At 41.0% G+C, this 26,407-nt stretch overlaps 1 protein-coding gene across 1 annotated transcript in view; it reads right to left on the bottom strand.

The window, feature by feature from the left end:
• slc24a3 (solute carrier family 24 member 3) overlaps window positions 1–19,731 on the bottom strand; it is a 70,661-nt gene extending 50,930 nt beyond the window's left edge. Inside the window, exon 1 of the mRNA XM_010892324.4 lies at window positions 19,227–19,731. Within this exon, the coding sequence (XP_010890626.1) occupies window positions 19,227–19,419 (193 nt within the window). The 5' untranslated portion in view covers window positions 19,420–19,731. The remainder of the gene's footprint in view (window positions 1–19,226) is intronic.
• Window positions 19,732–26,407: the final 6,676 nt, after the last annotated feature.

Here is a 26,407-nt window from a genome sequence, read left to right as displayed (position 1 = left end):
GTCCAATAGGTTTAGAATGACCCCGTAACAGTCCTGTAGGTTTAAACTGACCCATAACACTCCTAGAGTTTCACCCTGACCCCATAACAGTCCAATAGGTTTAGAATGACCCCGTAACAGTAAACTGACCCATAACACCCTAAGACAGAGGTCTCAAACCGGTTCCACGGAGGGCCGAGTGTCTGCAGGTTTTCGCTCTCACCTTGTACTTAATTGACTAATTAGGTCACTAATTGGTTCATTTTTACCCCCACCTGGTTGTTTAGGTCTGAACTGGGAACCAATTTAAAGGAAAACCCAAAAACCTGCAGACACATGGCCCCCCGTGGAACTGGTTTGAGACCTCTGCCCTAAGTGTTTCACCCTTCCCCCATTACAGTCCTACGGGTTTACAACGAGCCAGGGTGGGGATATATTTGGCTACCCATCCATCCCTCCTGGCTCCTGTCCTGCCATGCTTAATCAGGTAGTTTATCTTCATTAACATCCCAGGCATGTGTGTCTTCATCTGGACTATCCAGTCAGATTAGAGCTCATTTCAGATCCCTGGAGCGAGGAAAATCAGCAAAAGGGCAAGTGCCATAATGCAGGCCTCTGATGTATCTTACATGTGATATGACTTCTTTCACACAAGCGGATGCATCTGCATAGCTGGTGGAAAGACGACACAGAGAATCCAAGGCTACTGATTATGAGTTGCTCACTTTGAACAGAACAAAAAGGGTTCACAAACCTCTCAACAGGAACCGCCAGTTTTTCAAATTCCAGGGGCATGCACACTTGATTCAACTTGTCAACAAATTAGCGAGTTCAGGAATACAACCAAATGATTAAATGTCTATCACTCCCTTAAGAACGGCTGCACATACAGTACATCGCTTTGAAGATAAAGCTTTGCAAACTGTGTTATTAAACCAACAGCATACAACGCTTCAAGCTCAAATTGTTTGACTATAACACAAGATATATAGTATAGGGGGAATCCCTAAAAAGCCTGGAGGCAGAGCCCCTAACTGCAAAGTCTATTCCGATTCTCATGGATCACAACTGAAGTTTCTGTTGCTAAACAATGTAAATGTATACTTGCCTTTACACTTGTTAATCTGAAACTACCCACAATTTACCACGATCTTTGATCTTGCCATGAATACACTACCACACACATACAATACCTTGTGAGTAATTAACTAGACTTTGATCAGGTATTCACTTCACTGACATACAATGTCCATCATATCGAGGCATGTAAATCAACTGAACAGGTAAAGGAAGACTTGCCCTCATTTGGCGTTTCAGAATCAAACCTGTTTCTTCCTCTGTGATGGCAAGGCACATGCTCTAACTGGATGTGTGCATGACGAAGACCCGAAGTGCCCTGGTTGATTTCCTGACCTGAAGCTCAATTAGATTGGAAGAGACAACCTATTTCACACGTATTGTTAACTTAAAACGTCCACTCGCTAATGTAACAGATGTAATCAACGTCTCGACACCACCGGTTACATGAAAACATAAACATAACAAGGCTGATCAGACACTGCTCTGTATGCCTCTAGGAATCGTCAGCAGCCATTGCTCACATTAATTAATCAAATTAAGTGGGATGAACATTTTCGGATAAAATTAGAAGCAGCATCCTTCAAGGCAACCACAGAGACCAATTAAGTAATTCTGGGTGGCCAAAGATACATCAACATTAAGTAAAATTTAGAGTGGCCACGGGAATGACTTCTTTGGAGCCTTCATCCCATTTGCTCAATGTCCAGAACGTCTGCACATGTGATTCTCACACACAGACGTAACAGTCTCACATCCTCTGCAACCCCTTGTAACTGACCAGCCGTTTCACAACAGTTACACTTGCCCCCCATTAATTGTTACAGCCAAATCAAATGTATTCCTGTTTCAGATTTGAATTCCAAACCACATTCATAGGTACAAAGACACAAACGTGATTGCTGGCAATACATCTTTCTTCTGAACGGTCAGAAAAGATGTATTGACCCTAATATAATGCCGTACATTGTCACTTGCTTGCAGTTTTTCTATAAAATGTGGTAGGGAGCTTACTTATTACATTCAAGTCATGAGTAGATGCTCTTATACAGAGCAATGCTCAGTGGAGGGTGCACACTACATACACCTGTGCATATCGAAACCACCTGACAACTCTTGGCTCCTGAGGTGTATTTTGCTGGTCTTCCGAACGTTTTAAACTTCACGTGCGATCTGGTGCTAATGGCCATGTACTCATACAACCTCTACCCAGCACAACCAGAAGAGGAACGGGGCCTCGTCTTGCTCCCCTTCAGGCGTCTGTAGTTTCTTTTCCTACCCACTGTGCTTCAACATCTACACTGCTTACTCTTTAGGATTTTAGGCTGGGGATGACTCCTGTCTTTGATTGATTGTTCCTGGAGTGGCACAGGTGCTGCATCTAGTGGCCACATTTAGTTATTTGGCCAGTTCAGCAATTGCCTGCATTCAACATTAACTGATATTTCAGGTTGGTTAAATCAAAAACAAGAAATGTGAGAAAAAGTAACACGCAGCTAAAGACGGCATGTCAAACACAAGCAAGACACTTTCAAGCAATCTAAATAGAAATGTAATGTCCATACATTTTTTACATTGCAAACATTGGCTAACAAGGCGGCCATCAAGGTATCAAATAAAAAACTCAGGCTATGAGCATACTGTACGTGTTTGTGACCTTTAGCTCTAGGGAACAGAGTTTCAAGGAGGCTGGGCCAGTCTGGGTTTGGAGCGGGATTGGGTTGTTATCACATGATCTGCAGCCTTGGCTTAAAAATACAGGCCAATCTGAGGGCATGAATAAATGGCAGTTTACTAGTGTTTTCTCTTTCAATGGGTTCGATAATAAGCTCGTTAGCTGACGGAGTCAGCAGCCCTCCCACTGTGTGTCTGAGAGAGTGTGTTGTCAGTTTGAAGGGTTTCTAATGGCCGTCTAAATCACCATCAGAAGCATCAAGACACACAGGCTTTGAGGAGATGCATCCCACAGTGGGGGAGAAGTTTCATAGGCTATACAGGCTCTGTACAATCCTCCTTCTCTCTCCTGTGGAGCTCATGGCAGACTAGACAAGAAGCATCAAACATAATTACATACAGGCATCTGCTCCATCTCACACACAAGCAAACACACACCCTTGGTGACTGCATGTCCACAATCCTCTACACAGCTCTGGAGACTAGCAGGTGTTTAAAGCATCAGCCCCCGACAACAATCCAAGCAGGTTTGTTTTCTCCCCATTCTGTTCTCTGGCAATAGAACTAATCAAACCAGATGTCCACAAGCACTCAAGATCATGTCAGATCATTTTAAGCGGGGCGCAACGTTAAAGCGCGTTTTAGCCATGATTGGGAATCCAGAATAAATTTCTCAGAATGTACTTCTGTCTTCATCAGTGATGAAAGATTAAATATGTCATCTTCTGTTAAGTCTAAACAGTCTAATTAGCTTCTTATATTTCCCAAGAATGTAATATTGTCTTCATATGAGATAAAAAAAATATTATATGGAATGTATGTCATATTTTATAGTGCTATTTTCAATTTAAACAATGACATTTTGTCCAACACAACGGACTGTAAATGTATGTCTGTGATGTTCTGCAAAGCAATTCAAATGGATTATTACATTCAAAACTGTCTTTATACTGTGTCTCTTCGTTGGGTGTGTGTGAGCATTTGTCTGTATGGAATGCAAAAATGCAAAAAATATATATTATAAAATGTTCTGGGTTTAACTCACAACCAAACAGAATCAGTCAAATTTACCCAGCAGCCAGGTCCATACCTCAACCCAACTCTGCTGGGTAGAACTAACTGAAAGCAATGGTTGCCCAATAGTTACCAGCATTTTTACAACAGAGCCTGTTTATTTTGTTTTCTATTTTTGGCAGGGTACTGTCTCATCTGGGCTCAAGCACTAAAGGGTAATTTCACAGATTTTTATATGTGGTCTCATTTGAACATTTTCTGTTCATCTTTATTAATGTTTCAGTTTTTATGGTAGAATATTGAAGGGAAGATTAGACTGGCCCCTGCAGTGGATGACCACAATGCATTCTAAAAATGTGTCTAAGCATGTTATAAAACGCACTTAAATACAGTAAACCAACTGACATTACATCAGGATCTTAATCTGGATAATGTCTCCACTGTGCAATAAATCCATGTTTGAATGATGCTGTTTATAACAACCAAAATATGCAAATATGGATTCATGGGTCAAGTGGAATAAATAAAAGACTTCTATGCAGAGACATAATCCAGGATAAGATTTTGATGTACTGTAATTTGAGTTGAAATACGTGTTTTAGAATGTTTTATAACATGCTTTTATATCGAAAGAATATAAATAAATAAAAACAGTGGGAAAACTAGAAGCAGATAAAGAATTAAAATAAGGACACGTAAAAATTGTAGAACTATCCCTTTAACGACCAATCACATTCTGTAGATTCAAATACAAATGGGATGTGACATGTCCAGGTCATGAACATTGTGATGAGGAATTCCCAGAGTTTTGATCATACATAATGAAACTACACCCCAGCACAGCTATACGTTTACAGAGCAGACCCTGTAAAAACAGCATCCCATACTTCAGACTTCAGATAAATGCAGTTGAGCAAATCATCCAAAAAAGGTTTGACCTGAACTTCACCTTTCCCAATAGTCTCTCATCCAGCACTGCTTTAGCTTACCTGTAATCTGTCTGAATTAGTGGAGTTTAATAAAAAGGAGCAGTCTGAGATAAGGCATGTCTCAGTCCTCATCCTTCCATTGAAGAGATTAATATCTTGCAAATTAGTATTCTCATTGGGAAGAGCTGGCTGGTAGAGAACCCCTCTTAGTAAGTAACATACACACACTCATTTAATGTTCCCTCCAAGACTCAGAGCAGACGATGAGTGTGCTCTGAGTAATTAAAAAGCTAATGGCTTCCTTTAGCTTTGGAAGTGCTAGCGAAATGCTCCGATTGTGTTTGCTTTGTTCAAGTTAACAAAGGCTTCAGGCTAATCTCTGCTGAAGAACTCTTATTCACACATAGTGAGATAGTTATCACTTAGCTATCAGTAGGACGGATGGATAATGGGACTGATGATGATGACTGGGAGATCCTGATAAGCCCCAGGCTGTTTCAGATTGTGTCAGGCTGTCAGGCAGTGTCAGGGTGTGTGAGGCTATGTCAGGCTGTGTCAGGCTGTGTCACACTGTGCCAAGCTTTGTCAGGCTGTGTGAGGCTATATAAGGCTGTGTCAGGTTGTGTCAGGCTGTGTTAGGCTGTGTGAGGCTGTGTCAGGGTGTGTGAGGCTATGTCAGACTGTGTCAAGCTGTACCAAGCTGTGTCAGGCTGTGTGAGGCTGTGTCAGGCTATGTCAGGGTGTGTGAGGCTATGTCAGACTGTGTCAAGCTGTGTCAGGCGGTGTCAGGCTGTGTGAGGCTGTTAGGCTGTGTGAGGCTGTGTGAGGCTGTGTCTGACTGTGTCAGACTGTGTCAAGCTGTGTCAGGTGGTGTCAGGCTGTGTCAGGTTGTGTCAGGTTGTGTCAGGCTGTGTCAGGTCGTGTCAGGCTTTGTCAGGCTGTGTACATCATGCCTCCTTGAGCATCTTTCTGTCAGTGTGGACTCTGAGTTCCACACAGATGGGACCTGGCTTCCAGTATATATGCCATTCCATTGTGATCTCATGAACTTGTGAAACCAAGACAGAAACCTAAAAGAGCCGGTCGCTGAGATATGGCCATTCCTACATTCAAATGAATAGCAGATCCTTAGGAGTAAATATCAGTTGGCTTTGTTAGTCAAGTGTTCAAATATATATCAAAAGGACCAGGTGGATTTAGGACAGGGACAGTTAGGAGAGGTTAGGAAGTCCTGAGGCAGATATTCATTATGGGGATAAAAGTCCAAAATAAATGGTTGGGTGTAGCATTAATTCTGACTGTAGCATTAATTCTGACATTTTCAGATAAGGATAAAACAGGAAGCAGGTTTAAGCCCTCCCATTCATCTCCATCTACAAGCACACCAGATGGTAACAGGGCTCAAGTTGCCCCAAGTGGACGGTAGTGAAGGCATCTGGCGAAGACCCGGGGACCTGGACATATGTCGTGAATAACGTTGATACTGTAGTAGGTTGTAATCTCCAGGTTCTGAATATTCCCTTCCAATAAACTGCCCCTCCAGTTGACAATGTTATGAATTCCAAAACATGTATCATCTCAAAGCTTGTTGTACAATGGCAAACCTGACAGGAGTTAACTATGTAACATGCTATGATAATGTGTATCAGTACATGTTTGATATTTTGTTACAGTACATGTATGATAGTGTGTAAGAGTACGTTTGGTATTTTGTTACAGTACATTTATGATAGTGTGTAACAGTACATGTTTGATATTTTGTTACAGTGCATGTTTGATATGTGCTCAAGTCATGTCTCCTATTGTTTTATTGTTTTTCTCTTTTGCAGTTTTCTTATGAAGTCTAATAGATTATTAACAACATTTATATCCAGGCAATGTAGAATGTACAATCACAGAAAGAATATGCATTTGTTATCATATAATTTATAATTTTTCCAGACGTATGTTACTATAGCACACAGTACATGTTTGATACTGTGAAACAGTACATGTTTGATACTGTGTAACGGTACATGTTTAATATTGTGTAACAGTACATGTTTGATACTGTGTAACAGTACATGTTTGATAGAATATAAGAGTACATGTTTGACGGAATGTAGTAGTATGCTTGATAGTGTGTTACAGCAAATGCTTCTGTGCCTCTATGTCTGTTGCATCTAACAGAGCCATACACGGCTGACCCCAGGTAGTAGTCTGGGAATTAGTTACATTACTCACAATGCCGTGAGTGTGTAAACATTTGTGTATCTGTGTTTGACTCACCACATCTTTACCCAATTACAACCCTGTTCTGTTTCTCCTCCTGCAGTGTCAGAGCTATTCAAACCAGCTGTCGGTCATCCATCCCATTTTCCTCCCGTCTTCTCCTCCCTCTCTCCTTCTGTCCTCCTCTTTTCCCTCTCCTCCTGTCCTCATCTCCTTCCTCTATTCTTCTCCATGTCCCGTGGCTTCCCAGAATACATGCAGAGTGCTAATCTGGGCGGGATGATAAATTAGGCAGGGTGTATTTGGGGAGCAGAACAGTGCAGTGTTTAATCACAGCCAGTGTTAATACTGTACTGCAGAATGGGAATAGACTCACTGACCCCTCCCCTCATCAGCACATCCATCACCAGCTCTCATTGGATGACGGACACCCTAGTGTTAATTTTGTCAGCAGTTCACCTTTTTTCCTTGGCGAATGACAAGACCATAAGTGACTTAATAGACCCATTTCAGGTAACTACAACTAGATGAGGAACATTTAACGCAGCAGCGTTCGGTTCGGAGGTGGGAAGGACGCACCAAAATCGGCCCACATCAGCTGGTGAGCTGAGGGGAAGCATGAGTGAGGGCTGACATGCAAACAGTATAGGGTGTAACAGCAAAACAACAGTCCAGCCGTGTTTCTCTCCCTTGAGTAGTCTGCCTACGCTGTCCCACTTTACCCTCCCAGTTTCGCCACCACATTTCATAGCCAGTTTTATGTAGCCAGGTGTCCCTCTTTTCCTCAGGGAAAACAGCTTTATTCCAGCCCTTACACTTTAAAAGCTATGACACATATTACCGACACTACTTTTGTCTTGCTATATAAAGCAGGTGGATATACATTGAGATATGGGTTTGGCCCATTAGAGTGGGCCAAACAAGTGTCCTAAGCGACTTTGAGTGGTATCATTGTCGATGCCACTTGCACTGGATCCAGTATCTCCAAAACAGCCACCCTCCTGGGCTTCCCACCCACGACAGTGTGAATGGTTACAAAGAATAGTGTGACAAAACTAAAAAACATCCAGTCATTTGCAGTCCTCATTGATCAGGAAGGTCAATGGCAGGAATCGTGCAAGCCACAAACAGGCAAATAACTCTGCAGTGCTACTAAGGTTTGCGGGACCAGCATCTCAGAACATACATCTCGCTGGTCCATTACAATGGGTCCCCTTCCTGTCAGCTAAAAACAACAGGTGGCAGATGCAGTGGGCACCGAATAACCAACACAGGAAAACTGAACAGTGGAAAGAAATGACCAGGTCAGACAACCCTCGGTTAGGTTAACTAAGTGGCCTGCACAGTTCTGTGACCTCAACCCAATGGAGATATCTTTATTCTTTGGGATGAAATTGAACAGGTTGTTCCCAGTACGAATGTACTGCCATCCAATCTTAAGCAACTGTCTGATGCCATTATGCAAGCATGGACCGACATGTGTATCTTCGACACCTTGTTAAATCCACGCCATGAAGAATGAAAACAGTTCTGGAGCCAAGGGTACTGTACCAACCAGGTGAATAATTCATTTTGAGTTTGTGACTCAGACTTAGATAATTTAGATCATTTTACATGAAATGTGCAAAATCGATGTAGGCTGGATCCAGGATTTACATGGCCAGAGAATTCTTCTCAGTGTTTGTCAGACTGCTGCTGGAAATAGAATAATGGGATAGGACACGCATAAACGTTTTGGTAGGGAAAGTCTTGTTGGTGCACGTGGAACTCTAATTTATATTGTACAAAAGGTTAATGAGGCAATTAAATGTGATGTGACTAAAATATAACTCAAACGAAAGGGCATTAACTTGACAAAAGTGTCCCACAGTTTTTCCTCAATTTGACACTAGAGTAAATCGTTATTCAAATGACAAAACTTTGGCTAACACTTAATTACTCTTCGGTCAAAATGAATGTGAAAATAAATAAAGACTACATTGCTCCTCCTGCCTACTAAGAAAGTCCAACAAAGCAAATGCGATTTCTGTTTATATCAAACACTAGAAAGAATCAAACACTAGATAGACTTATCTTGGTTTGTATAATAATTTCCAGTGATTTTACACAGGCATGTTTGAGACGTACCGTGTAGGATTGGGGCCTTCAATCATGGGAAAATCGAACACTATGCGTGCGCACTGCACAGAAACTTGATACAGTTCTGACAGAACTGTCAACAAACGTGCAAAACTCTTTTGAAAATGTGGCGCTTGCTAACTTGGAAGGTGGCGCCTCGAGCTACCGATATCTGCAAGATTACACAACAAAATAATATAGCAGCTCAAGTCTTCTTCTGGAAAATAGAGCATAATGTAAACAAGCTCATAGTCCAAATGAGAGAAAAGGCTATTTTCAGATTAGGGGTTAGGTTTATGGAAAAGGTTAAGGTTATAGTTAAGGTATAAAGAAAATATGATTTAGAATGGGAACCACTCATTCTACCAAAACCACAATGAGAGTAAAATGTAAAGTGTGTTGTGTGTTAGTCTCATTTTGTCTGCTCACACAATGACAGAAATGAATGGTCTCCTACGTAAGTACTCTGTAATATTTACAGAAATACCACTTGCACTATAAAGCAGCACAAATCCCCCACTTCAGAAAGAACTACTATAACCTATATGGATTTCGCAGGCATAGAAATCAACACAGATTTAACACTCAAACTCCTACGCAAACTCCTACACCAACTCCCATAAGTATTAATTAGGCATATTTGGTACTGAATTAGTAATAGTCTGGAACTTCCATAGAATCAAAAGGCATTATAGTAATGACATTGGAGCTGACTTAACTAGGGTTTAATAGCGGGAACCGGGTTACAGAGTTGTAATGCCAGAAACGACTTTCCAGAGAGAAATAACTGAGAGACACCAGAAAAAATGTAAATCAATTATTTACATGAACAACAGTATGACATGAAATGGAACTGCAAATTCTGTGTTCTCCACAGCCTTTACTGCTCTGCTGCCTGCATGACTGTTTCTAAACATCCAGGCTGAGGAAGGCCAGCTCATTATGGAGCGCATGCATATTACAGTGCATGTAACCTCCAAAAGGACTGGCATTATTTAAAAATGATTAGCAAAATAGGAAGCATGAAATGAAGCACACAGGTAATGGTCATAATGATAATTCATCTTTAAGCAACTCTTTTGTACCCATTGCCGAACGTCAGCAACTATTTGCTTCTTTTCATTTTGAGTTATTTTTACCTCGTTTCTATACCCCTGTGAAACAGGAAGGACGTTCATGGAAGTACACTAGGTTTCTTAAGACTAAGATGCATTTAAAAAAGGAGGATGTTATTGCAGATAATTTTTTTTGACAGTAATTTGGCTGTATTCTCTCATTAGCAAGTAAAAATGTTTTGAAAAAGATTTTGTAGAATATATCTTTGAGACACTCAAAAAATCATTGCTTCACATCAACGCACACGTGAACCCTCTTTCAGTGTTTCTCTCCATCAATTTCATTTAAACTGCATCCAAAAGAGATAATCCTGTTGAAAATCGGTATATAGCCATGGATTCGGGGCTGACCCTGGCTCCAATGATCCAGGCAAGTGCCAGGCAGTTATGAATTGCGCCCACAACAATATTAGATGAAAATCTAATCAGACAATCAAATGTTATTATGATGTATTCTTGAGACAAAATTGTTTATGTGTTCCCCTTTACTCACTATCATGTACTAGACATGTAGCTGCAAACACAGTTTAGGCTAAATCACAAGTGCAGCAAAATCTCAGATTCTTGAGTTCCTTTTATTATTTAACTACAGCTGAAACAGGCCTTTATTTAATAACAAACTTTGGCAAAGCAATTTGTTATAGAAAAGAGAAGACTTATTGTTACAGAAAAGACTTATCTTTCAAGGTGGGAAATATTGTAACTGCATACAGCATTGTTGGGTTGGGGTCAGCTGACTGGACATGGGTGAGAATGTCACCTGGCGAAACTGTCCCAAGTCTAATTTGAGCAATGCAAGTGTCAGTGTAATTCATGAAAAAACTGTAAATATTTATATAACTTAAGTATACAATCTTATAATTAAAGATTAACATATATATTTTAAAGGCATTTATTTTCAGGCATTTATGCTTTATTGCTACAGAGAGTGGGGAAAGGGGTGTTTTTGCTTCACTCTAGACAAAAATAGTGTCAAAATATTTCCCTTGGAAGGAATCGTTGTCTTTAAAATACTTTTCTTTTGGAAACTGTAAATGGTAAAAAAAAAATTATCAACTTATACTTCCACTACATCACAGTTAAATGTTTTACTACATTGCATTTGTACAAAGTTTCTCCATGTGATATGACATCAAAGGGCAGCACTGTAGTGGATCTTCAGGTAAAGGGGCCCTACATAGAATCCTGCACAGTAAAAACTTACATTTGATACCTTTAAGCAGAAACATTTCTCCCACAAATGTTCACAACAGTAACTCTATTGTCTTTTATGACGGCAGAGGAAACACTAAAAGGCAATTTAATTGCTAAATTATTATAACGTATATATAGTATATATAGTTAACTATTATTATGCATATGTAAAAAAAAAAAAGTTTTTAGACACTAGACTGATAATGTAATCAAATTTGCACAACTAATTAGACAATATGGAGAAAATAAACTGGAGATGGAAAAGATACTGACCAGCAGGTTTATGAATTTCAGATGATTAAAAAGACTACATAATAATTATGAAGCAAACAACACATTCCCAAAGATTGCACACAGCCAGTTAAGCAAACATTACCTCAGTTCAGGTAATCAGTGGTAAGTGAGCTGTGATTCCAATTAAGATAGCCAATCTAATATTTACACACAGAGAGTACCCAAACACAGAGGACGCTACCCGTTGACGTTCACCACACTGGTCGAAAGGTGGCTAGCTAGCAAACACAGCAGCAGCAAGGTCCAAATTACCTTTTCTCAGTCTGTCACTCAAACGAGCACCCAGCCAGTGAGCTCACGTACCAGCTCTGCAGGTCTATCATCAATATGTGAAGCAGGGCATAGCCTGTGGTCTGGGGGTTACACTCCCCGCCCAGAGGTTGCGGTTCAATCCCTGCGTCCAATCTAATTAAATCCTGCCTGCCTGTCCTCACCCTCTGTTTTATACACGCGCATGAATAATAATAAATATATATGCAAAATAAAATATGAAAAAAAAGGAAGCCTGGCAGACCTGTCCACCTTTGGACCAGTGAGTCCACTAGTGTTTTGAGTCCACTTGGAATCTGCGTGATTCAAGTGGATCATGATATTGTGTTGGATTATCCAGTAAAGTCTTCCTTCCCTATACATACAGTCAGGGAGCATGGTGGGAATCATAACGATGCAACCACTGTCTTACACCCACCAACTGTCACTAAGGACCACCAGAAGCCAAGGAAGCCATCATGGAAGTCTGGACAGAGAGGCTGTTTCCTCAGGTGTCAAGTATGTTTAAAATATACTTTTTTAGCAGGAGGCTTATAAAACACTATAGTACTTTATATCTACTGCAATATACAGTAGAATGGACAAACTGAATCTAACACAGATTCCACATCTTTTCCCTTGCCATGTTTCAAAGAGAATAGCCGATGATTCCAGAATGGGGATGGGAGCATGTCTATTTGAAAAGCAGAGAGAGCAGAGCAGGTGTGTGTTAGTTTCTCTCTCTTTCTCTAGTTACTGTCATTCTGAACCAGATGTGCTCTGTAGCATAGTAACCCACGGCTAATTTGGGGAAAAATAAGGACCTTTTTATCAGAAAAGGTCTAATTTAGGATTGGAGTTTAGGGGTTAGAACTATGTTTACATTTGGGTCCACAAAAGGGTCCTAACAACTAATACAAGCGTGTGTGTGTGTCTGTGTGTGTGTTGGGGGGCTATGATAATTCTCATTATTCTATGACAAAAGCATGAGCAATCCCTCTCACACACCCACACAACGAGAATGTCCACTGGGCTACTTTTCAGCTGACAGCAGGGCACTGGAGTAAAGGCCAACAGACAGGTGAACTACACAGAGCCTCTCTCTCTGATCTAGTCAATGTACACATCTTACAACAGGCTTTTAAACATCAGGCTTTATAAACAACAGGACAAACATATACTGCAGACTGTACGACATATCATTATTTGGTTGGAAAAGTGTGTACTAGAAAATACTAACATTAATTTGGTTTCTTTACTTTTTCACAAGAAAACAATGGATGGATAATACTTTTTTGGAGTTCTTCCTAACCACTAGATCAGGTCAGGTTAGCTCGGTCAACATACCTGACCACTCTCCTCAGCAGGATCTAACTTCATTCATAAAACCAATGGGTACAGTCAGTCTGGTTAAGAGATCAGTGAAGACACTGGTGTCCCAGTAGTCAAGAAGAAGAGATATGACAGAGATCAAATGCACTGAAGTCTTATATGTTAAGCTGCTCTGAAAGGAGCACCACCTAGGTGACTAAAATGATAAATGTAGAGGGGGGGAACGCAGTTCTTCCCAGACGCTGACCCTGGTGCAACCTAGAGAGAATCAACTAATTAATGAAGGACATTCTTAATATGGCGCTATCTGACGCTGGCCAGCTGTCAAACCATTGTGAAACTAGCTGAAATAATGAAGCCCTTTACAGCCAACACGGACAGCGTGCATGTGTGAGCAAGAGAGAGACTGGTGTGCATGTGACGTGTGTTTGTGTGCGGGCGTGGGGGCGTCGTCACCTGATACAGGTGTGATGTGGGACCAATCAGGTAGACCAAATGCAGCAGGATGAACTATACTGCTTGTTTCCCCAGGGACTTTCTAGACCTCCACCTGTACATCCCCACACTCTTCTTCCCCATTATCCCGGCTCCAGTGCCAATGTCTGCCGCTACAAGGCTGCTGTCAGAGCCAGAGGCTATACTGTATCAGATAGAGGCCATCCTTCTGCTGACAGCACGGTAGATACAGCACACTAACAAGCTGTGTGTGTGCTTGTGTGCGCTTGTGTGTAGGACACAGCTCTCTTCTTTGTTCTATCAACTGGCTGTTAAATCGCTATATTATACAGCATGGTGGTGGGCATGTCTAGCTGCAGGTAGAGTGGATTGAACAGTGATATTAGAGGGGTCTAAGATCAGCTTACATCCCCAATTTTAAACCTTAAAACTGGACACAATGCAAAACTAATAAGTGTCTCTAGGGGGCACATTTAACCTATAGTATATTTGTCATATCTTGTTCAACTAACCCCATGAGGTACTGAAACAGATTTGATGTGATGTATCCCTGTGTCCACAGCTTTGACTGTTACACAACACCCTACTGATCAGACGAATTGTTCACTGTAGGTTGGAGAGGGCGGGCGAGGTAATATAAGAATCGAAAAGAGATAAGAGAAAGCAGAGAGCTGAAGAGAGAGGGAGAGGGAACGATAAAAAAGTCAAATAGAGTGACAGAAAGTAATAGAGTTTGGGAGAGAGACAGAGACGGAGCGAGGCAAAGCAAGTGATGGAGAGGAGAAGATGTTTGCATCTGACTGCAGCTGGAGAACAGCAATGCTTTCTGTATAAACCAGCTGATCCAGAGGCAGCTAAGACTCAGAGAGCAGAGAGAGAATGTTTGTAAGACAGGAAGTGAAAGAAAGAAAAAGAGAGAGAGAGAGAAGGAGAGAGAAATAGAAGAGAATAACAGATGTAGAGAAATAGTGAACATCACTTTGTCTCTGAGAAAAGCGGCTGCTGCTAAGTTTCTCTCTAAATCTCTCCATTCTCCACAAAGCTATTTGACACTATCATCTCCTCTTCATCTTTACCACTCCTTTCCTTCACAATTGTACCTTCTTTTCTGTTTCATTTCCCCTTCCGTCTCACTCTCCCACTTCCTCTCTCTATCTCTCCCTTTCCTCCACAATCACTCTAGTACCAATTTTCCTTCTAAATCTCCCTATCTCTCCCTTTCTCTCAGGGAGCAGGTACAAAGACAAGTCTGACATCAGGAAAAGTGTTTGGGCTATAACCTCATCACTGATGTAAATCTGCTAGTTAACTACATACATTTTCTTCTTTTCTTACTGGTTGGAATTTATAACTGATTGGGATTTACTGTCAATCATTAAAAATATACATTACTGTTCAAGACGTTTAGGGTCAGTTCGAAAATTCCTAATTTTCCATGAAAACATACATGAAATGTGTATGAATAGGAAATATACCAAATGGAAAAGAAATATAGCCATGGAAAAGTTTAGAAATAATAATATTTTATTTAAATAATAATTGTGTCAAAGAATCCTCCATTTGCAGCAATTACAGCCTTGCAGACCTTTGGCATTCTAGTTGTCAAGATGTTGAGGTAATCTGAAAAGACTTCCCCCCTAGCTTCCTGAAGCACCTCCCACAAGTTAGATTGGCTTGATGGGCACTTCTTATGTACCATATAGTCAAGCAGCTAAATGGAGTAATAGCTTTCGTTCTTCAAGATCCCTTTAACCCTGTACAAATCTCCCACTTTACCGCCATCAAAGCACCCCCAGACCATCACATTGCTTCCACCATGCTTGACAGATGACATCAAGCACTCCACCGAACACCTCAAACTTAGATTTATCTGTCCTTAACATATCTCCCTCTGTCCAGCAACTGTGTTCTTTTGCCCATCTCAAGCATTTCTTTTTATTGGCCAGTCTGAGATATAGCTTTTTTTGCAACATCTTCCTAGAAGGCCAGCATCTCAGAGTCGCCTCATCACTGTTGACGTTCAGACTGGTGTTTTGCGGGTACTATTTAATGAAACCAGACTCTCTAATGTATTTGTCCACTTGTTCAGTTGGGCACCGGGCCTCCCACTCCTTTCTGTTCTGGTTAGAGCCAGTTAACGCTATTATGTGAAGAAAGTAGTACACAGAGTTGTACGCGATCATCAGTTTCTTGGCAATTTTGCATTAAATAGCCTTTATTTCTCAGAACAAGAATAGACAATCAAGTTTCAGAAGTAAGTTTTTTGTTTCTGCCTATTTTTAGCCTGTATTTGAACCCATAAGCACTAATGTTGAAGATGCGGAACTAGACTATGAAGGACGCCAATTTTATTCCTTCTTAAATCAACAGTTTTCAAATATGCTAAAATAATTGCAAAAGGGTTTTGTAATGATCAATTAGCCTTGAAAAATCATTAACTTGGATGAGCAAACACTGATGGTTGCTAAAAATGGGCCTCTCTACGCCAGTGTAAATATTCCATAAAAAATCTGCCATTTCCAGCTACAATAGTCCTTTACAACATTAACAATGTCTACACTGTATTTTCGATCAATTTGATGGTATTTTAACAGACAAAAAATATTAGAAATCATGACATTTCTAAGTGCCTCCAAAGTTTTAAACAATAGGGTGCATATAATTCCATTAAATATTGCCAATAATCATGTGACATGTACGACAAGCTTTTCTGTGTGGATATTTTAGTTTCGTGGTAGGATGTACACAACAGCACATTTGTTGCTTTTGCCCTCACACGGTTCATTTCTGCCTCTTTGCAGTAGAAGTCTTTGAACTAGGCAGCTAGCTATAGACTAGAGTCAACCAATGACTGCATCTCAAGCCACGGATGTTTGGATACCTGGCATGAGTAATCTCCATACAGGCAGGATGTGACAGGCTGAGGCTTAGCCTCTAAGCTCCAGGAGATCTGTAGCATTGCGCCCCCTTTGCTATATGTTACATTTTGTATCTCCGAAAAAAAATACCTACCAGTTTTTACCTGAAAATACCAACCAGTATTTACCTATTACCTGAGAACCTTTACCTGTCACCGAGGGGAAATCTATCATTCGTAATACCAGTTGGGAAGTGGTACCTAATGCGTTCAAAGAAAGAACCAAATAATGTCACAATAACTTACGAGCACCAACTAATAGCCTTCTAAGGCGGCTGGAGGTTAAAGAAGCCTGTGCTAAGCGATGTAGAACACTATCTGTAGATGTGTCTGTTCTCAACTACCCTTACCAGACAGTTTAAACCTTTTCTCAATTCCAGACACTATGGCCCTTACCATTCTCCCTGCGCTCCCCTGTTTACTCTTCCCTCCATCCCACCATCTCTGTTATTACATTTACATTTTACATTTTAGTCATTAAGCAGTTGCTCTTATCCAGAGCGACTTCCAGTAAGTGCACGCATCATTTTATAAGAGCCACGTGAAATAACCACACTATAATAGTAAGTGCATTCTAATCAATGAATTCGTTATCGGCAAAGGTCAGTGCTGCAAAGCAGACAAATAAACACAGTGTCGCAGGCAGCGGAGAGACCGAGTTGGATGAGAACAGAGGAGAGAGATTTAGCTCAGGCAGTGCGAACAGCTTCTGTTACATAGAGGAGAGCAGTCTTGGTGGAGTGGTCCATTTTGAATCCTGACTGGTTAGGGTCGAGGAGATTATTCTGAGAGAGATGAGAAGAGAGTTGGGTGGAGACAGCGCGCTCAAGTGTCTTGGAAAGGAAAGACAGCAGGGATACCAGACAGTAGTTTTAAACAACAGAGGGGTCAAGTGTTGGTTTCTTTAAGAGGGGAGCTCCTTTGGTCATTGTGCAGTCCGCTGGGACATAGGTACCCTCTCTGGTTTCTATTCTATCACTCTCTTTGCACCAAGTTCTAAATCGAAACTATTCATGGTCATATTCATAAAGTGCTTCTTTGCCGCGGTTTGCGCTGTTTTTAAGTGTTCTGCCATCATGTATGGGTCAACACAACCGTGTTACGCAATGAGATTATCTAGCAGACCATAGGAACAGCTCATTGTGCCTCGTTGCCACTCCATTCATTAACTGTGTCCATTTCACTGACATCTAGGTAGCATGTTTTTTTCAGGGATCACAAACCAACTCACAGGGGTTAAGGGCACATTACCAGCAGGAGATACTAAATCCATTAAAAACATTTGTGCTCATATTAATCCCAGTGGCTTTGTCTATGTAACTATTACAGCATATTGCTTTGTTTTTAAAAAGGGGAGGAATGGAAAGAACATGAGCAGATGGAGCAGAAAGAGAGAGCGAGGGACATGACGTTGTTTGGTAGACAGAGTTAACAGTGTGCGCACACACGGGCACGAATGCGCGCACACACGGGCACACACACGCACTATTTGATCGTGTGAGCTCATGATGTACACAGTACTCGGACTCATCATCACCAGACAGCACGATCAATGGGCAAGCATGCAGTCAATAACACTGCTGTCTTATCAGTAAAAGAAAATATCAGCGTTCATACAGTCGCTTTGCAAAATAATTAGCCCACCACAGTGGACAAAAATCTGTAAAAATGCAGCGGATCAGGGATGATTTAGCCTAATGTACGCCTGAAAGAGTGTTATAATCATCCATTCAACAATAAAGCATAAAATGTAGGGGGGCTTAAAAGGACAAGTAGGCACATCAGAGAAGGTCTCATCAATACAGTAACAACACGTTGATCTTTACCTCTAAATTGATCTGACATCAAGGCATAGAGCTGCCATGTCATGCGTCATCATTTTCTTTGACACATTCAATCACCGCTAAAATGTAGCTTTGCTTGCTCCTCAAAAGATAAAACGTTGCTATGTCATGTGAAACATTTTGAATCTATTTTTATGAGCTATCTTAACTTCACAGTTTACAAGGTGGATTGTGCAAGATGCCACCTATATCCTGCTTTTAAAATACTCATGTACATTGTTTCACGTTTCTCCACTAAGACTGGGGTCATTTAGCTGACGCACGTATCTTATCCAGAGCGACTTATAGTAATCATATACGTTCACATGCATTTTCCCTTAACTGGCCCCACGTGGGTATAGAACCAACAACCCTGGCTATGCAGGTAGCTTGCTCTACCAACTGCACGCCACTTCAGGGGTAATCAATCATGAATCACATTATGTTCAGTTTCTCGTGTTTAGTTCTTCTTTCAATAGACCAGCATGAACAGAAAACATTCGGCGACAGAGAAACAGGCACGTCGCTGCCCCAGGATGATTAAGTGCAGATGTGTAGCTCGAGTTCTTGCGCCACACAAACATGAGCATTATGTGTTGAACAATCTTTGCTTTAGGCCGACATAACAACGACCATATTTTAAAGGAAACGAAAGCGTCACATTCAGATATAGTACTAACTCAGAAGAAACGCATGCACTCAAAAACATAATAGCCTAGCGATCCAGTAATTAACCAGATCTAACACAGTATAGAAGCCGCTAAAACTCGAATGAAACATCTTCTCCAAAACAATCTTAAATCGGCAATTGTTTAAGAATACATTCCGGCAACGAGAGTCTCACCTGCTTTCTCCGCCAAACAAGAGAACCCAGTTACAAGCGCAAGCAGCACCCCCATGAAGCACATCTGCCCACCGAACAACTCCTTTCGCTTTTTCCGCCGAGCTTTGGTCTTACGCTGGTTCAGCATCACTTGAAGCCGCCGACTTCGTACCCGGACGGTCCCGGGCATCATACCAAACGCTATCCCTACCATGGAGACGTTTTCACGGCGACAGAGTTTCTGGGTAACCCGACAGAGAAAGCGAAGGAGTAGAGGATAGCGTGGAGAATGTGGGGTCCGGAAAGTTACACAACGGAAAGGGAGGGTTGTCAACGGTTAAAATAGTATGTTGTTAAGATTTGTTTGTATTTTGCGTCGGTTGCGATGTTGTCTCTTCTATATTACTTCAGGCCGAAGTGTTGTTGTGCGTTGTGAATGTTGCGAAAGGACAGAGCGCTCCATGGATGCGTCAGTTTGGTGCCAGTTCTCGCAGGACACGGTCTGTAGCGAGGCTGGGGATGTTGAAGAGAGAGAGCGGAGGAGAGAGGGGAGGAGTATGTGTGTGTGTGTGTGTGTGTGTGTGTGTGTGCGTGTGTGATAGAGAGGGAGAGCAAGAGACAGACATAGAAAGGGAAAGATAGAACGACAGGCACACAGGCAGACAGACAGGGAAAGAGACATTAATGTCGAGACTATACATCCAAGAGATATGCCCTCGAAGAAGTGAGAGTTAGAGAAACTATATCAATGGACACAAATGGGTTGAATCAAAAAACATAAAATACAACTTTTTTCTTTTGTTGTGGTGTCACAGAGACTATCAACAAAAAACTTGAAAGCTGTGTATAGAACCAACAATAAAACACCAGAGCATAGATTTAACCAAGGCCTGGGCGGCCATCCAGTTGCCCTTAAGCTATTGTGCATGTTCAAGTCACTCAGGTTCATTCTCTATAGAAAATTGGCTTTGGAGGCAGTTAATAAAGTTAGATTAAAGCTGATTTATTTTATGCAAGATTGGATAATGATCGCTATATTCTACAGTGGCCGAACAGCACTGAATTATCATAGGAAAGCATAACGTCATTTTAAAAAATTTAAAAAATAGACCTGTATGTAATCCCCAGATTCACGATTCTTCAAGTAGTACTGTACTGCTAAAACATCCCTGCAGGACCAGTTGGCATAGTTACTATTTGCTTTGAATCATTTTATGTATTTTAATCTTCTTCATTTAGGCATCGTTTCAGTGTAACCAATATAGTCATTTTGAATAGTGTACAGTGAACCCAACTCAGCACTGTTGACAAACTGTAGCCTAACAAGTGGTGGAGTGGTCAACGTAGCGCACTGTTGAATTGGATCTCAACATCCAATTCAACAGTTCACAAAGCTCTGTATCTTTTGTTCGAGGCGATTTGAACATTTCGTAGACGCTTGATGCCCAGTCACACTGTAAGAGACGCTCGGCAGGGGTGTTCTGAACCATGTAGGTTTTGGATCCCTGGCAAGGCACTCTGGCATGCTAAGGTTGGAGACACTACTTGTTCCACAGCCTGTTGACCAAGACTGCCAGGAGTCTTTAGCAGTTTGATTACAGTGAGCACGAAGACCGATTTTGACATGGGTGGGAGGATTTTCTAGATGTGATTCTGATTTGGATGTCTTCCTCTAGAACAGTGGTGTCAGAACGGTTCCACGGAGGGCCGAGTCTCTGCATGTTTTAGATTTTTCCTATAAATTGGTTCCCAGTTCAGACCTAAGCAACCAGGTAAAGGTAGAAACTAACCAATTACTGACCTCGTTAATCAATCAAGTACAAGGTGAGATCGAAAACCCACAGACATTCGGCCCTTCATGGATCCGTTTTGACACCTCTGCTTTGTTAACCATGTTTACTTGTGATGAGGCAAGGCCATAATCCAAAACTGATCATCACAAAATTGGGAGGGGAGAAAAATGGTAAAAACTAAATAAAAAAATAAATAATAAAAATTATAAATAAGATTTACCCCTGTTAAGTGCAATAGGTCATATAGTTTTAATATTACTGAACTAAAGCACAGGCAACACTGATTTTGGTGCGTTGTAGCATGATCTTGTATGATTGGCAGAGATATTTGAAAATGTCGTCATAGGATGGAAGGCATCCTCTGGCCCAGCTATCCCATAATGCTCTCTGATAGAGAGTGTAGTGTTAGCCAATAAGCTGCCAGATTAAAGCAACAGCCCCTTGGCCCATACACACAACACACACGCAAATACACAACACACATATGCTCACACAAAAATACACATGCACACACTCCTGTTTAGGGGATTGAGCATAATCCTTCTGCAGAGAGCATCACAGCCGTGATTCAGGACACAGAACAATTGAATCGAATCTATTATTATGATGAAAGGGATTTTTTTTATTCAGTCCCTTTGAGAATGTTTGCAACCATAGTGGCAAGGAGGTTGTCTGGTTTAAACACACGATGAACCTGAGATTGCAGAGTTTAGATTAGCCTCATTGGGAGGTAGCCTCAATGTTCCCTCTCGTTTCCCTCACGTTGATCCCGCTCTTATTCTCTTCCCCTGTAATCCTCCTGGGCATTCATTCACTCGTGCACTTTTCCTCCCTCTCAGCCATGATGTTCATTCTTTCATCTCTAGTGTATGATCTCTCGTATTCCTTTATCTTTCTCTCTTCCCCCCTTTCTCTCCATCTCTCACACTCTTTCTCTTTCTATCCCTTTGGCCGTCCTTTATTTGTCCCTCTCCCTGTTCAGTCTTTGAAGTGCTGTTAGCCCTGCATTGTTCTATAACTGTGATTCTGTGTGAACCTGGTTTCAGTTCAATTCAGCTCAGCTTTCTCCTTTTGATCAATAGAAACTGAGGTTTTGTTTACCCAGTTAAAAGGGTTCATACTGTATCCAAGTGACCAGCTGTGTAGGTGAATGCGTGTCTCAGTTGTGGCTATATTTCTGTAGACAGCCTTGTTTAGATAATTTCATTACTAAATACATATATATCTTCACATTTGTATGGTAGCTATATACATGCCAACCTATCAGAACATAACATAGCAAACCACTTTGGGGTAGTGAAACCCAAAAGTGGAGCAATAATTCTATAATGGAGTTACAGAAGAAAAGACAGTAGCCAAGAATTTGCCATGAATGATTCACAGCTAACACCGGTAGAATGTACTGAACAAGATTGAGATTTCAGGTTGTCTATTGCTACTTCTCTGAGGGCGGATGCTTAGGTATGATGAAGAGGAAGTGGTCAGGGACTTGACGGAGAGTAACATTCTTGCCACGTTCATACGTCTTTGTAGCACTTAATGTTAAACCATATTTTGTGTTTCAGCATATATCTCCCCTCAACCTTCAGGCAAGGTAACTCATCAGTAAGTTCTTGCAGCTACTTATTGATTCTCTGGGGCGGTACATACCTATACACTGGGGTGAGGTGGAGTGAACAGGAATATCTCTCGCACTGTGTGTATCGTGTATTTATTTCTCACATCACAGGACAGTAAAGGAAACGTGGTTGAGAAGTGATGGCAGTAACCCAACCCACTACAATGACACCTGACTATGACCTCACTATGTAACACAATTTGTGTTCCTGCGTAGTGTTATTTTGTAATTGTTAATGCCTAAAAAGTATAGAAAATGGCTATTATTCCCCACAAACTTTGCTTTTGTGACCAGGACAGTGATATTTTAAAATGTACCTATTTCCAAAGAGAAAACAGGGAAATTTGTATCTTTTCATTCACATAAAGTCAGGAAAAAATAGCATATGAATCCAAATGAAGATGTATGTATACTAAAGTCATACAGAAATGACTACAAATGTTTTAGAAGTGAGTAGTTTACAATATTTACGATGACACTGTAAATCACTCATGAATCTGCCCCCAGATGTAGTCTCCCATCATGTTCTCGTTATATTGTCCTTGGTAGCGATGTTGAAAGTCCATTATATCCTGGTGGAATTTCTTGCCTTGTTCCTCCGAGTACGCTCCCATGTTCTTCTTGAACATGTGCTGTAGTTCTTCACCATTGTGTCAACCAGCTCCACATAGTGTTTGGCCTTGTAATTGCACAGGAAGCCCCAAACCACTGGGACATAACTGTTCCAAGCTGCTTTCTCCATACTAGTGAGCTTCTTGTGGAATTCATTGCACTCCAGGATCTTCTTTATCTGTGGTCCGATGAAGACACCTTTGCCTCAGACAGCTTAGGGATGAAGTCTTAAAGGTAATTGAAGGCTGTCGACTCCTTATCTAGAGCTCTGGCAAATTGTTTAATGAGGCCCAATTTGATGTGCAGTGGTGGTGCAGTGGGGTCCACCAGTGGCTCCCACTTGATGTTGTTCCTCCCCACAGAGAACTCGGTCTGCTGTGGTCAGTTCATCCTGTGGTAGTGCACCTTGGTGTCCCTGCTGTCCCAAAAACAAAGATAGCAGGGAAACTTGGTAAAACCGCCTTGGAGACCCATCAGGGATGCCTCCATTTTGAAGTCTCCTATGACCTCCCAGTCAACTCATCATACTTCAAGGCATCCAGCAAAGTCTTGATGCTGTTGTAATCCTGTATTTATACTACTATTTATATTTCTGGAAAGTTCTAACATTTTCTAGAAGTTATTCCAAGTTTACTCAGCAATGAATCTATCTGGAATGTTCTGTTAAATAGGTACATTTAAAAATATTCCTATCCGGGTCACAAAAGCAAAGTTTGTGGGGTATACTTTTGAGGCATAAGCAATTAGGAAATAACACTTACAACCCAGGAACAAAACATTTTTACACAGTGCTTTCAACCCCTTTTAAACATCTGAGATACAGATTTGTTGCTGGGGTCTTGGGCCTGATAATTAACAAAACATGCATTTGGATATTAACCATGCACATACCTTAGAAAAAGATTATTCTGCTACTTGTAAAATAATCTGACACAGTAGGGTATCTTTATTCTCAGAATAGACAGAATGGGGTTGTACAATGGCATGGATGGACAGTATGAGAATGGAAACCAGCAACACAGAGCCCCAGAGCATAGCATTTGGATGCACATACAAACACTCCCTTATTCATTTACTCTATTTCCCCCAAAAAGTTGTGATGCTGCGTAAAATGTAAAAAATAAAACAGAATGCAATGATATTGCTATATTCAATAGAAAATAGTAAAAAGACAACATATGAAAAGTTGAAAAAGAGATGCCCATTTTGAATTTGATGCCAGCAACACATTTAAAAAAGGTTGGGACAGAGGCAATAAAAGGCTAGAAATGTTGTGTAATGCTAAAAAAAATATACCTGGTGGAACATCACACAACTAATTAGGGCAATTGACAACAGGTCAGTAACATGATTGGGAGAGGATGGGTCTGTCAGAAGGATGGGGTATACACATGGAAGTATTATATATTGATATATATTTCAAAATATCTGCCTATATTTTTTTTGTATATATACTAATATATGTATTATATGTATTACTAATGTATGGCCATAAATTTCATACATATATTTACATATTTATTTATTTATTTACACAAATGACAAAATAATAGTTGGTAATACGCATTTAGCATTTACATCTAACTGACATATTTCCATATTTGTATTGTTTCCTGTCATGTGTTCATTGTCATCTAGTCATTTCTTTGAAGTACTTTTACAGAGAGGAATGGCATTCATGATACTGTGTTATCATGAATTTACAGAGAAGAATGGTGAGGATAGCGAGCGCGTAAAAGATGGCGAAGTGGAGCGCCGGAGAAGGGGAGAGCACGCAACGCCATGCGGTGCAGCCTTTAAAAGGTCCTTATTAGATGAAGATGACTGACTGTAATCAGTTATTCCTTTACTTGTATTTACAATGTATTTAATAGATATTATGGCAAATACAAACTGTAGAATTTACAAATCGGCACTTGTTTGTAAAAGATAATAATTGGCTTTTTCACAGTAATTAATGTAATGCAATAAGGCCTAGACTGGTGGTGATGTTGGTTTGCTACCCATTTTGCCAATGATAATTAGTTGAAATCACTATAACAAAGAGATTCTCTGGAAAATAATGTCTTGATGGTTAATCCCTTGATGTGTTGACGAGAAATGCTTAAAGTACTGCATATTCTTATATTTGTGAATATATGTTTTGCATGAGTTTTCCGTATGGGGGTAAACAATATCCAGAACCGTCATCACTTTCTCTGGGCCCAAGCTTATTTAAAATGGACTGAGGCAAAGTGGAAAACTGTCCTGTGGTCTGACAAATAAAAATTGTAAATTATTTTTGGGACTCATGGACACTGTGTCCTCTGGGCTAAAGAGGAGAGGGACCATCCGGCTTGTTATCAGCGCACAGTTCAAAAGCCAGCATCTGTGATGGTATGGGGGTGCATTAGTGCACATGGCATGGGCGCACTGTGAAGCATTAATCTGTGAAGGAACCATTTGGTTGGTGGGTGTCCCTTTGGTTGATGCCTGGCAATGTGGGTGGATTGATTTCCTGCCTGTTGGGCCCTGTCCGGGGCCTCCCCCGGGTAGGGCCACAGTGTCATCGGACCCCCCCGTCTCAGTTCCAAGGTGTTACGCTGCTATATTATTGTGCTGGGGGATATGAGGAATGCACTACTAACTTTTCTCAGTCTCCTCCAGCTTTACATTTTAGGAGGAGATGAGGTCCTGGTCCACACCTGCGGATTACCTTGTTTGGGGGGCCCGTTGCTGTCCCTGTCCTTGTCCACCTGGTCATACTTCTGACCTAGTCTAAAATCAAATAGACTCTGGATTTAGCCCAGAGAAATGTATTTATTATTCCAATTGGACTCTTAATATCTCACCCGGCACAGCCAGAAGAGGACTGGTCACCCCTCTGAGCTTGGGTCCTCTATAGGTTTCTTCCTAAAATTTGACCTTCTTAGGGAGTTTTTCCTAGCCACAGAAATTCAACACTACTGTTGTTTGCTCCTTGGAGTTTAAGGCCGGGTCTCTGTAAAGCACTTTGTGACAACTGCTGTTGTAAAAAGGGCTTTATAAATACATTTGATTGATTGATTGATTAATGCTGAAAAATATATGCAGGTTTTGGAGCAACATATGCCATTCAGACAATGTCTTTTTCAGGGAAGGCCTTGCTTATTTCAGCAAGACAATGCCAAACAACATACTTCACATATTACAACAGCATG

This window comes from Esox lucius, chromosome 6 (genome assembly GCF_011004845.1).
Source record: "Esox lucius isolate fEsoLuc1 chromosome 6, fEsoLuc1.pri, whole genome shotgun sequence".
NCBI lineage: Eukaryota > Metazoa > Chordata > Actinopteri > Esociformes > Esocidae > Esox > Esox lucius.
Note: the sequence above shows the minus strand (reverse complement) of the source record. Positions and strands in the feature narration are given on the sequence as shown.